Source organism: Onychomys torridus, chromosome 18 (genome assembly GCF_903995425.1).
Source record: "Onychomys torridus chromosome 18, mOncTor1.1, whole genome shotgun sequence".
Classification (NCBI taxonomy): Eukaryota; Metazoa; Chordata; class Mammalia; order Rodentia; family Cricetidae; genus Onychomys; species Onychomys torridus.
This window is the reverse complement of record NC_050460.1, coordinates 55,744,792-55,757,628: the sequence shown is the minus strand read 5'-3', so window position 1 is coordinate 55,757,628 and position 12,837 is coordinate 55,744,792. Positions and strand designations below refer to the sequence as shown.

At 37.7% G+C, this 12,837-nt stretch overlaps 1 protein-coding gene across 17 annotated transcripts in view; it reads right to left on the bottom strand.

Annotated features, from left to right (window-relative positions):
* Pcdh15 (protocadherin related 15) overlaps positions 1–12,837 on the bottom strand; it is a 1,427,876-nt gene that overhangs the window by 301,960 nt on the left and 1,113,079 nt on the right. For all 17 annotated transcript variants that reach the window (XM_036167862.1, XM_036167881.1, XM_036167872.1 and 14 more), the window contains one exon: positions 9,779–9,891. In XM_036167862.1, coding sequence (XP_036023755.1) covers positions 9,779–9,891 — 113 coding nt within the window. The remainder of the gene's footprint in view (positions 1–9,778; positions 9,892–12,837) is intronic.

Genomic DNA, 12,837 nt, shown 5'->3' with positions numbered 1-12,837 from the left:
AATTTTAAGTAAAAGACTACATAATTTACTCTTCCTTTACTTCCCTCTAATGATTAGAGTCTAGTCCATCTCATATACTCCATGGATCCCTCTTGAAGTCATGGCTTCTTTTCAGTGTGTGTGTGTGTGTGTGTGTGTGTGTGTGTGTGAGAGTGAGAGAGAGAGAGAGAGAGAGAGACAGAGAGACAGAGAGAGAGACAGACCGACCTGCTGTTAACCTGTAACCATAAACATATAACCTGCTTAGTCCACTGCATGTAAATTGTGTATATGATTTCAGGGCTTACCACCTGGCATTAGATAACCAGTTACTGGGCTCATCCCTGAGGACGATAATTTCTCCTGCTCTCAGAATTTCTTAGTTGCCTGTATTTCTTTGTCTAGAAAAAGGGCCCCATAGAATTTCCCCCATGTAGGTTAGCATGTCAGTTGGGTCTTGGTTAGATAGCCATATGGTTAGAGTATCATTGGTGTATCATTCCTGTCATTTCTAGGTGACACATTCATATAACAATTGTCCTTGTGCTACGGTTCTATCTTCTGCTAAAAAGTTCCCTGGGCCTAAGGTACAGGAGTTATGTTACAGATGTATCCATTGGGGCTGGGATGCCTATCACATGTTCTCTGTTTTGGGGCGGTTGTAGTTTTCTGTAATCTCCCTATATTGCAAAAACAAGCTTCTTTGGTGAGGGTAGTAGGCTGCATTATCTGTGGATATAAGAATATATATTTAGAATGCATTCAGGTGTCATGTTGATTTAGTAAAGTGGCAGTCGTAGGTAGTTCTCTAAGATCCATGACCTCACTAGCCTCAGGTAGTTGGCTATGTTTCTAGTATTAGATGTCATTTTCTTCCTATTGAACAGGATTTAAGTCCAATTAGAGAGCTGTTGTTTACTGCCAAGACATGGGTGCCAATATTACACCCTCAGGGTTATTATGCCATGCTGACTTTTCCCCCTGTGGTTAATAGAGATTAGAGCTGGGTAGGACTATTTGTTTCTTCCTTCCTTCTGAAACCTGTTTACCTTCTTCTGTACAATGAGAACTACTTTTCCCTCAGGGAGGAGGTGTTCAAGTCAGATCTAGCTCAGGTCTTGTGTTGGAAATACATGGTAACTTCAGTTATAGGGACACACCTTAGACCTTTGGGAAGCAACCAATGGTAACAGCAATAGCCTATATTTTTTTGGGGGGTGGGAGCCTTTGACTCCCTTGACGAACAATTTGAAAGGTGGTTTCTTATGCCTGGTATTGGGGGTTTTGTTATATAGCCTATGACTCTTGTAGAGACCACTATCAGCCCAAGTGGTATAACTTCTTTAAACTATATATGTATACACATTGACTTATACATATTGTATGGAATTTTGAATAAATAACCATGATTCCTTATGGGGCTTTCATGTCCTTAGTTTTATTTTACCCTCTTCCCTACCTCTCCTTTTTTATTGCTACCCTTCTCCCTCTGCCTGATTTTAAGTTCCCCTTCCCACTTCATTTTACCTATCTCCCCATGTAAATTTCTCCTATCCTAGTATTCTTTCTCATTTGAGCATCATCTCCTATTTCAATTTAGGCTCAAATTCAGACATCTCATAGAGAGAAATGGCTTACAGCAAGGCTATGCTTCCTGGTCAAAGATCATAATAATATTAATAACTAATTAATAATATTATTAAGTATAGCCTATTGCTTCCTGAATATGCATAACATTATTCTGCATTCAAGCCTATAGAACATCACTCAAAAGGCTAAAGATTAACACCATAACCAGTAGTTTAGAAGTAAACTTACTAGAAATCTTCAGGAGCTCACAAAAATATATAATAGATGGCACAAACAAAATATGCAGAATTGTATTGTGTACAGTAAAACTGATTTGTCTACAGGGTTATAAATCCCAAGAACTCATTTCTCATAGGAAAAAACATATTTCCCTTTGACAAAGAAAGATCTCTTTACCACATAGAATATAGGAAGCATATCCTCAGAAGGCCTTCTACTATGACAACATGATAAAAATCAACAGATTTTCCAGCTAGGGATTATTTTTAATATAATGAAGTATATTTTAGTTTTGTTTCAAGTTGCTCATATGTTTGTAACTTATTACAATGGTGATAGAAATCTTCAAAGCCCTTATGCACTTCTCAATAATAAAATCATTTCCTTTTGTTTAGACTTTAAAATACAAACTGATACAAGTATGCTGGCTATTTTCAGCAATTTGAAGAAGATAGACTAGATGCAGTCACTCCTGGGAAGACCACAGCTTTGAAAATGGTATTATCCAACTTGAGGTAGTTCTGCATTTTGTCTTCCCCTTAACACTACCATGACAGGGGTGTTCTTGGAGGTGGCTGTTCCCATTCCCAAAGTAGCCTCAACTTTTAGAAAACACCAGCCAAGTGCCTTTTCTAAACTGGTTGATAAACATCCCTCTTTGCATTATATGAATGTTAAGGGCCAACAATGTAAAAGTACTGATGCAAAAACAGAATGGTAGGTGGGTAGCAGAGGCTACTATTTCTCTCCTCGGTTCTTGAGAAAAACAAAAGCTTTATTTGGCCTAGAGGTTTTCCACTATTCATTTTAATATTTCTATGGAAAACCCAAGAATCACATTAAAAACCTACCTGTTTGGGCACAGTAGAGTGGGAAGTCCATAAGTGGGAAGTGGAGTATGGGCTTGGGGTGATTCATGGGTGGGAAGTAGAGTGAGGGTGGGGTGTTGTTCATGTGAGGGAAGTGGAATGAGAACAGGGATAGTTTATGTGAGAACCAGAGCAGATGTTTGGGTCATTCATGTGGGAGAAGAACAGTAGGGGACCTAGGGGGTTCCTGTAGAATGGCATGACTTTGGGGTAGCTTATGTGAAGAAGTGGAGTGAGGGTTGGGATGGTTCATGCAGGGGAGTGAGGTAAAGGCTTGTCTAGCTCATGTGGGGTATAGAGAAGGGTCTTGGGTGGTTCCTATGTGCAATGGAGTATAGAATCATGAAGTTCTTGTGGGGAGTGGAGTGGTTCATGTGGGACATGGAATGGGGGCTGAGGAAGTTCCTCTGGTTATAGAGTGGGGGACTGAGGAGGTTCATATGAGGCATTGAGTGGGGGGTAGGTTGGGTGTGGACTAATGGAATTGGGTGTTTTATGTGGATTGGGTCGAGTAAAGGGCTTTTACAACAGCTAAAATGCCCCTTCATCTGAACACCCCAGGGGACTTGGACTTGCTGTTTTGTCCTCAAAGTGACCTGTACATGCAGAGAGGACTTACTAGAATTAAGTGTCCATAAAGGCACTGCATAAATGTCTTCTCTTTCCCCCAAGCAGTGGTAGGTCAACTTGTGAGAAAGGCAGTGACCAAGTAAACTCTTGCCTCTGTGTGTATTTTGTCAACATGCATTTCGATGGCCACTGTATTCATCTACCATTTATTTCTGGGCTCATTCTCCCTTCTGGATGAACAGTGGTGTGAGATTCCACACATCCATCCATTCCTCATGCTTATACACAGAATCAGAAGGAGTTGATTCATTTGTCCTATTACTTAAACATCAATGAGGATGATACAAAAGAACAAAATATTATTGTCAAATATTTAAAAAAATATGTTTTATGTGGTGGCGTACTAAATAAAAGCATTCATAAGACAATGAACATTTACTACTCGGGGGCCAACCAACGGACTTCAGAAAGTTTTTTTTGTTTTTTTTAAGAAACCCAAGAAAGGGTTGTAATGTATTATGAATGGCAGCTAAGGTCTGAAATCTCTATGGGAAATAGAGAAAGGCATTCACTTCATCTTAGAGACCTTGACTGAAACAGGGTGATGGATTTAATTCTTTACTAATTTGATGATGTGAAGTATGGTAGATAATGACTTGAAAGTCTGTGTTTCCCAGAGTCAATGCATACCTAACCTCTGAGGGAAGGTGTCAGGAGGTAGGACCTTTTGAGATATTAGTTTATAAGGGTTGAGTGTTCATAGATGGAATTCATGTCCTTTAAAAAAGCATGTTGGGGGATAGGAGAGATGGCTGAGTGGTGAAGAAATCTTCCTGTGCTTTCGGAGGACCTGCATTTGGTCCTCAGTACCACAGTGTGAAGCTCTCAACTACATGCAACTCCAACTTCAGGGGTCTGAGAGCCTCTTCTGGCATCCATAGATACCTATACATATGTGGCATACATACAGATAACCAACTCTTGAAAGACAAGGACCCAAGCAGCCCTAGTACACCCTTCTCACCATGTGACAACACAAGATATTGCAGATCTCTAAGGACAAAGCAAGCTCAGCAGAGCTTACCCATGTCACTCTCACATCAGCCTCTGCAGAGTGAGGAAGAGGGTGCTTGTGACCATTGATTTGTGAGATTTGGGACAGACATGGTAATGATAGCTGCTCACTAGAATACTTTGTGGATGTTCATTGTTCAAGGGGAATATAGAAGAATCAGAGTACTAGCCAGATGTAGCAGCCAGTACACACCTCTGATGCCAGCCCTTGGCAGGGAGAAGTAGATGGATCAAGATTTGGGACAAATCTCCCGGCTATGTGGTTCATGTACATCCTAGCTAATAGAACTCTCTTGATAACTGGAAAAAGAAAGAAAGGAAGAAAGGACAAGATGGGAGTGGGGAAGAAGGGGAAGGGAAGAGGGGAGAATAGATCCAAGATTACATAGCAAAAATATTTCCAGCACTCTGAGGGAATATGATCCCTACTCTATGGTAGGCAACTTGCCTATAGCAAGGGAAAGGCAGCTATGGACAATATTTTATTTGTTTGTTTTGTTCTAACCTTTTGTTACTAAAGGGTCCTGTTTATTCTTCCCAAAAGGAAAGGTTCATGAATATCTTATTTCTCTCTCTCTCTCCCTCTCTCCTCTCATATCTCTCTAACATACACTGACAATATTATATATTACAGACATCTCATTCATTTCCATGGAGATTCATTCCATCTTTGTACATTGAAAAACTATGATGGATGACAAGCAACAGGCTGCCTTCTGTGACCTTGTCACCTGTAATCCTTCACATCTGTGTTAAAAACCACAGGAGGCTGGGTGGGAGGGGGAGACAGTAGAGAGGTTGGAGAGGAACATGCAGAGGGGCATGTCTGTGGTGACTCTAAAGACACTCAATGGACGATGTGACAAGTTTGATGCAGTACCTGGGAAAGCAGTTAAGGTAAGAGAAAGAAAGAGAGAGGGAGAGAGAGAGAGAGAGAGAGAGAGAGAGAGAGAGAGAGAGAGAGAGCGCACGTATAATGTGAGATGTGAACTGATGATTAAGAGCACCTTAGGCCGAGGAAATCAGGGCAGATTATATGAGGGACTTCATAGAAACAAGCAGAGACAACTTGCAAAAAGAAAAGAATGCCTGGTTTTGGTAACTAGTGATTCATAGAAGAGTCGAGAGAAGACTTAGCTGTTCAAAAGAATGTCTACAGTTGGTTGCATAATTCACTTGACACCGTTATATAAACCGGTGGTAGTTTTCCAGGTGGTAATTAGAAATATTATTGTAGCCATCAGAAGGAAAATGTATTTGAGATGTTCTTGTGTCTCTGTACTCGTCTGTCTGACAGGTGTCAGGCACCTTAATTGGTACTCGAAGGATACTGAGAACCGGAAACTAAGAAACACTGCTTATTGGTAAAATATTGAATCTAGAGGTGAAGCTGTAGTGATACACAGAGGGCCAGGAGTTAAAGTGGCTGAGTTCTTAAAAAAAAGCCACTTATCATGTGTAACTCTCATAGTGCTCAAGGTAAACATTGGACCAGGACTGGTGGCATGTGGAAACTAACACATCATTAATTTGAATTTCTGTGTCATCTCTTACTTCAAATAGTTATATTTTCTCTAGAAAGGAATGTGTCTGTTTGTGACAGTCATAAACAGCTTAAACTATGCATCGTCATGCATTTGACTTTTACTAAGGGTTCCACACAGGTAATGTTAAGCAGGAGGCACAATATAAATTATATTTTAGCAGGGATGGAGAGATGGCTCAATGGCCAAAAACAGACTCTGCTCTTCCAGAAGATGAGGACCTGAGTTCGAGTCCCAGTATTAGCACCAGGTGGCTTATACTCTCATGTAACTACTTCTGTAGGGGTAGGTAACTGATACCTCTGGTCTCTTCAGGCACCTGGACTCACATGTACATATACACTCTCCCCACAAATACATAATTAAAAATGATAAAAGTACAATTTAAAAACATTGAAAAGGAAATTTATTACCACCCATCATCTGAAAAGGGCAAGAGATTAAAGTGATACATTTAATATGGAGGAACCTTGCCAGAGTATGGACAAACAGGCTGTGAGGAGGCTTCTTCCATATGCGTATGCCATTGTTTTATGCTGTCCCTTAGACCTCTGGCCTGAAAAAGGAAGTAAAGTTCAAAGAGAGGGAGACCAGAGTAGCATGATCATTTAGTTGTCTGTGATTCTCTCCACCTGGGCCTAAGATCCTGCAAACATAGCAATATATACAAGATACAAGCATAGCAATATATTACAGGATAGTATAGTATGCCTGTGGCTTGGAAGGAAAACAAACTAGGATGTGGTTGCCAGACACACAAGCAAGCCACCGAGTGGAAACAGGAAGCTGGAGGCACCATAATGCTGTGTTAGCATTTTCACTGTGGCCCTTGCTAATCAGAGTTTAATAAAAGCTTTTAATCAAAAGGGTTTAGATGAAATGCAATTATGCTCTAAGGAACCAAGGGACAATGAATTATTAATAATTTATTCATTTGATCTGTTTTTAATAATTCAAGGTTTTGCTTTGTCTTAGATGCCTAGCGTATAAATACTACTTTAAATATACTATACTGATGAAAGGGGGTTTTTCTGAGATGTGTTAAAGGTACTTGGGTACTTGCACTAAACTCAGTGTCATCTCACATCTGAAATATGTTTTTGTATTGCTGCCTAACAGGAAATTTACGGTTGTTTTAGGGAGGATCATGTGGGGGGATCAGATATTTCATAATCCAAATTGGGATGTTCTTGTTAGTACACGTGTGTTGTGGACCATTATTCAAGGACCATGATCTGTAAATGGAATTATTCTGGCATGAAGCAAATGACTGATCCTTCTTCTTAATGTGCATCACCTTCTCAGAATCCTCAGATGAGGGCAGCTAACTAAAGGCTCGATGCGTGTTTTGCAATAGAACATCCCCTTCTTTCTCAGTCCAGAGTGCTTGGGCTATTTACTAGGCTAAAGTTCCTAATTCTCCACCTTTGTCTTCCAGGCTTCATCTTTACATGTTTACTTGTCAGCATGCAGAATAAATCACCGGCAGAAACAGCAAGAAGGAAAGGTGAGAAATCTCTGGTTTGTGATACAAACAAGCTGTTAGTGTGCCCTGTCACTTTTAAAGGCAGAATTCTTCCTCGGTTGGAGGTGGACAACTGCCACATTTTATTTTTCTCAGTCTCCCAAACAGAAATTTGGATCAAATTCTAACAACAGCACCAAAACACTTCCATAGCCAATGAAAAGCAAAACACTAATATAGGAAAAAGTAAAGATAATGAAATATTTACTACTGAGGAGAACTGTGGGATTATGGCATTGTGAAGAATGCCCAGATGTTCAGCTACTACTGGGTATGTGGCCCATTGTTATTGTTTTAATTGATACTATTGCTCATGATCCTATTGTGGTACCTTTAGGTCATGGCAATTTGGATCTAGTAATATCTGCAAAAACATTGGTTAATAGTATCAAGTGCTATTAAAACATAAACAATTATTTGTTCACATTTCTAGTTGATTTTTTTTTTTCTGTAACTGATGGATTGTTACATTGCTCTCAGACATCCCAGGACCACTGATGTGGGTAGTAAAGGAAACTGATTTCATGTTATAAATGAAGCAGTTTGGAAACAATACTTAGATGAAGGTCAGCATCATGGGACCTAGGGAGAAGGACACAGGCAGTGGATGATACTTGACTTCTATGCTGTCCTATGATAATCACAAATCAGTACAGGATGAGATCCTCATGTGTGACCATTCCTACAAAGGAGGACAGCAGTGTGTCTATGCTGAGTGACATCCAAGGGGGCTGTAGCCACCCAGAAGGTGCTCTTTCCCTCATTTTTCTGTTGACTGCTTATAGTCAGCTACATTATGCCTCACACTTTTCTATTAAAAAAAAAAAACATGTTTACTTTCATTTATTGGCCAAAATCTTTGACCCAGCAACATTAAGCTTGGGGTAATCTTTAGAAAAATCTCTGAAACTCTAGATAATTGAAATAGTATCTTTTTGTTGGTTGTTGGGTCTTCTTTTATCTGCTATCTGTCAGCAGATAAAATCTAGACTGATGGAGATGTACCTAAATCTACACTATCAATTATCCAATGACAAAGCATAACTAAATAAACACATGATTAATTACACATGTTATAATGTAATATAATAGTATAATTTGATGTAAGAAGCTACTACATACTAAGACCTAAAATTAAATGCATTTGACATAACAGTATTTGAAGTTGGACTTACCTATAGTTAATCCAGATAAGCACACCTAAGCCAGCTACACAGTCTGTGCACTGAAAAGAGCCTAAGCTTATTTTAAATAAAACCAAAGCCAGTCTCACTTCTGCCCAGTCACTATTAGCTATGTGTCTCATGATAACTACTGACACTGAACTTTACAGCCCACCCACAGCAGTGCAAATAAGACGCCAACCAGATGGCAGCAGCCAGCCAATGAAGTACAAAACTCAGCATTCCCAGAGCGCCTACTCAGCAAGCCTCCTTTCTTCACTTCCTTTTTATTTAAAATTTTCATTTAATTAGGTAATTTATTCATGTGGTTCTGGGGAGTGAAAACCAGGGCTTAATGCCTGCCTGGCAAATGTTCTACCAATGAGCTAATGTCACAGCACTGATATTTTTAATTATTTTAATTGTGATGTGATGTGATGTGATGTGATGTGATGTGTGTGTGTGTGTGTGTGTGTGTGTGTGTATGTGTGTAATATCTTGTAATACATATTAGATTAATTCAGGGTTCACTGTGGTCCTGTCTCTTGTTTATGATTATTCCTCATTCAATATTTATTTCTACACAGCAAATTCTCACTCTTCCTTCAGTGTCAAACTGAAATCTTAAATCTCAACTTTCTAGTGAAGTCAAGATTAACTAGTTTTCACAGTACTTCTTCTGCAGCTTCCTTATAATATAATTGATATTATTATTAATTAATACTTATTTATTGTTCTTTTAAAATGATATTATTTTAATTTCAAGTAGATTGTCCCAGCTTTAAATTTTCTTTCCGTTCTAGGTTTATCATTCAACATAAAGAAAATAGTTAGGCATACATTTAAAGAAAATCTCAAGGGGAGCAAGTACTTTTAATATATGCTAATAAAAGCAACAGCACTAAAATAATAATATTAAAGTAAAGAATATTTAAAACACATTCTAATGTTGTCATTGTTTATCTTTCATATCTGAAAGTTATTTTACAAAAAATAAAATAAATGCTGAAAGATAAAGTACAATTTGTTATTTAAACTATGTACCTCTGACCAATGCATTTATTACATAGATATATTGAATAGTACTCTACATATGAGAAAAATTCCAATATTTATAGGCAAAAAAATTGGTTATTGTAGCTCATATTCCTTCTCAACTTTAAAATGAGGTCTGTAGTAGCCTCTGTATGTTCCTTTGGTCAGCATTTCATAACTACAAGGAAATAAAATTTTAGTTTAATTTACCTTAATAACCAAATCAAATTTCTGGTGGAAGTCTCTGTTGACTGGCTCCAGAAGAGTGAGCTCCGCGGTCCTGGGATGCATGTGGAAGAAGCGGGGGTAATCCTCGGGGGTGCCTGGGAGACAGGAGACACTGTTCAGTACTGAGCACAAACAGCAACTCAGCTCGCTGGTCTGATTCATCTCTTTTCCTTCAGTAACCGAGCAACATAGTTACAATTTCATTAGTAAATTAAGTTTCTAAATTTTCCAGTCTAGGAAGAGCAGACACAAATGTGATATATAATTAATTAGCTTATGAGTTAGAGAAAGGGAAGATATTTGTTTGGATGGCTTTCTGAATTTTTTTTAGAGCTGTTTAATTAATTTGGAAACTCATCATATGAAAAGAGACATTAAGTAAGGGAAAAGCAAATTCTGGATTATAAGATTATATTTTAATGGTACATAAATCTTAATTATATCCTGCATGGGTTTTCAACATATCTTATAATAAATAAAGACTAGCAATTTAAACCAAACATCAAGATGCCTAGGAACTATTATAAACATGTTCTTCTGTAGCAGGGAAGATTTTTTTTTGTTGTTTACTATTTTTAAGATAAATTCAGCTAATTATGTCAACCACTGAAAATTTAAATGGATTTGTTTTTTAAAGTGCATATTTCTTAAATGGAGGCACTTTAGTACATTGTAATATATTTGTTCCTGCAAATTTTCTTACTCCCTATATCATCTTTCCATGTATGTTAGAATATTCTTGTTCCCAAAGCAAAGAAATGTCAGGTCAGAGTAGTCAGATGTAAAAGTCAAATCACATCACATTAATGATTAAACATGTCAGTAACCATCAGTGACCTGGTCAGTAATTTATACTTGTAATGAGGACTTGAAAATTTGAGAGATTAAATAATCCGAATACAAAGAGATTCATAATTACTAATTTCAGTCATGGCAAGCAATTACACTTACTGCCATAGAGAGATTTATTTATAGGAAAAATTGACAGCAATGAGTTGAAATGGGTTGAGAGAGATTGTACGGAGCATATAGAAGGAAAACACTGTGCTTTTGTCTCACCCCTAGATGTCTTTCTCTGGACTTCAGAACACAAATGCAAATTCAGTTGCACTAAGATTCCATATCTCATTTTCGGACAAATGCTTCATTATTAAAGAGTGTTGCAAAACCTCTGAAGAACTTGGTTTGATCAGTCTGTAGATCTGTACCAAAGCTATGTTCATCTTCTTTGTAATAGGCCCAGGAGTGGGTCCTAAGGCCTTATTCATGATCAGTACTCTGCCACTGACTATGCACATCCTCCACTCAACAATGTCAGAATACCACTGTTATGATAAATAACCATCTAAAATCTGTATTAGTTATCTGGCTAAATAAGCAGCAATGTATCTTTGAATGAATACTATATACATCTATCCATCTACTCATGCATATCTATTTAGAACACATTTCTTTAACTATCAATGTAGCTATCTTTAGATGAATAAAATTCAACTTAGGAAATTGGCCCACTAAAAAGGAATATATAGTATATTTAAATGGAAAAATCATAATATTAAAAATTTATAATGTAAGAGAGAGACAGTAAAGCACTAAATGACAGAGGGCATAGAAGTCAGACTCTGTTAATAATGTTTAATTTTGGACATATATTTCTGTATCTATCTATTATCTATCTATGTCCCATTATAAAACAAAATAGATTTATAGATATTTCAGAAATGCCACTCTAAATGTGAATTCATTTGTTGTTATAAAAACAAACATCCCAGAACTTCAAAAGGTAACAATTTGTTATCTTATCCCAGTGGATATAGTTGAGACAGAAAAGTTACAGATGAAATGAAGCTATGTATAGTACTCATAGCATGATGGTAGGGTTGATGGTTTTATTCTAACTCTGAAGATGTTTGACAGTAAGTTAAATAATTAATTATGAGATATTTGAATTTTAGCACTTAAAGTCTTGAAAACTGATAGAAACAGCAAAAACAAGAGATATGAATGTAAGATTAAAGGTAAAATAAAAATATTTACATCTTAAGTTAGAAGTAAATGGGTAATCTCATGGTATAGTTTAGCTCTCAGATGAGAAATGCACACTCCATGGCTTCGCACACTGAAATGATAAACCACCTGGGAACAATGATCACCCTTGGTAGTCTGGTTGTCATTATATCAACTGCATTTGATATAATGTATTTGATTTGATATAAATCACTTGTATCACAAGTAATTGAAATTTTTTGTTTTGTTTTGTTTTGTTTTCAAGACAGGGTTTCTCTGTGTAGCTTTGTGCCTTTCCTGGAACTCACTTGGTAGCCCAGGGTGGCCTCGAACTCACAGAGATCCAAATGGCTCTGCTTCCCGAGTGCTGGGATTAAAGGTGTGTACCACCATCGCCCGGCATAATTGAAGTTTTTTAAAGGGCATTTTTCACTCTGGGTCCATGTTCGAAATGTAAAAGAACTGTGAACTATTTCACTACAGGTGGCAAGAATGATTTACAAGTCTTATAAGCTGCCATCCACATTTCAAGAGCCAGTAAGAAAGATTTCTTTCCAGAAAGTCAGATACTTGGAGCATCAATAATAACTATCCTGACTTGAAACAGATCTAATGTTTAAATTTTTAAAATTTATTGTAATTTCATAACATTCAAAATAAGAGTGCTGTATTGATCATTGTGGTGGTTGGAATAAGTATGGCCCCTATAGATTCATGTGTTTGAATGTTCCACCCAAAGGAAGTGTACTATTAGGAGGCGTGGTCTTGTTGGAGTAGGTGTGGCTTTGTTGGAAGAACTGTGTCACTGTGGGAGTGGGTGTTAAGGTCTCATATGCTCAAGTTATGCCCAGTGTGGCACACAGTGTCTCCTTCTGCTGCCTGCAGATCAATCTGTAGAACTCTCTTTCTTCATAGAGCATCTTCTTCAGCACCATGTCTGCCTGCATGCCACCATGCTTCCCACCATGCTGACAATGAACTGAACCTCTGATCCTGTAAGCCACCCAATTAAATATTTTCCTTTATAAGAGTTG